General features: G+C 62.9%; 1 protein-coding gene across 1 annotated transcript in view; it reads left to right on the top strand.

Annotated features, from left to right (window-relative positions):
* MAVS (mitochondrial antiviral signaling protein) overlaps positions 1-275 on the top strand; it is a 4,542-nt gene that overhangs the window by 2,384 nt on the left and 1,883 nt on the right. The window contains 1 exon segment of the mRNA XM_009870122.1: positions 25-85. Within this exon segment, the coding sequence (XP_009868424.1) occupies positions 25-85 (61 nt within the window).

The following is a 275-nucleotide window of genomic DNA, read 5'->3' as shown; positions in this document are numbered from 1 at the left end:
GTGCGCAGCCCCCTCCTCGTACAGCAGCGGTTCGACGCGGAGCAGAAGCGCATCCGGATGTCGCAAGAGCTCGGAGGAGATGGAGGTGGGTCCGTGTAGCCGCCGTGCTGATGGCAAGTGGGGTTAAAGGTGCTGCTGGGTGCCTGTCGTGCTTGACAGGGAGGATGGATGTGGCAGAGAAGGTGCTGGCATGGGGTTAGGCCCCATCGAGAGGCCACGGGGACCTTCCCAAGAACGGTGGTAGCGGTGGCTGTTGGTTCACGACAGCCTAAGGT

This window comes from Apaloderma vittatum, unplaced genomic scaffold (assembly GCF_000703405.1).
Source record: "Apaloderma vittatum isolate BGI_N311 unplaced genomic scaffold, ASM70340v1 scaffold24685, whole genome shotgun sequence".
Lineage (NCBI taxonomy): Eukaryota > Metazoa > Chordata > Aves > Trogoniformes > Trogonidae > Apaloderma > Apaloderma vittatum.
Note: the sequence above shows the minus strand (reverse complement) of the source record. Positions and strands in the feature narration are given on the sequence as shown.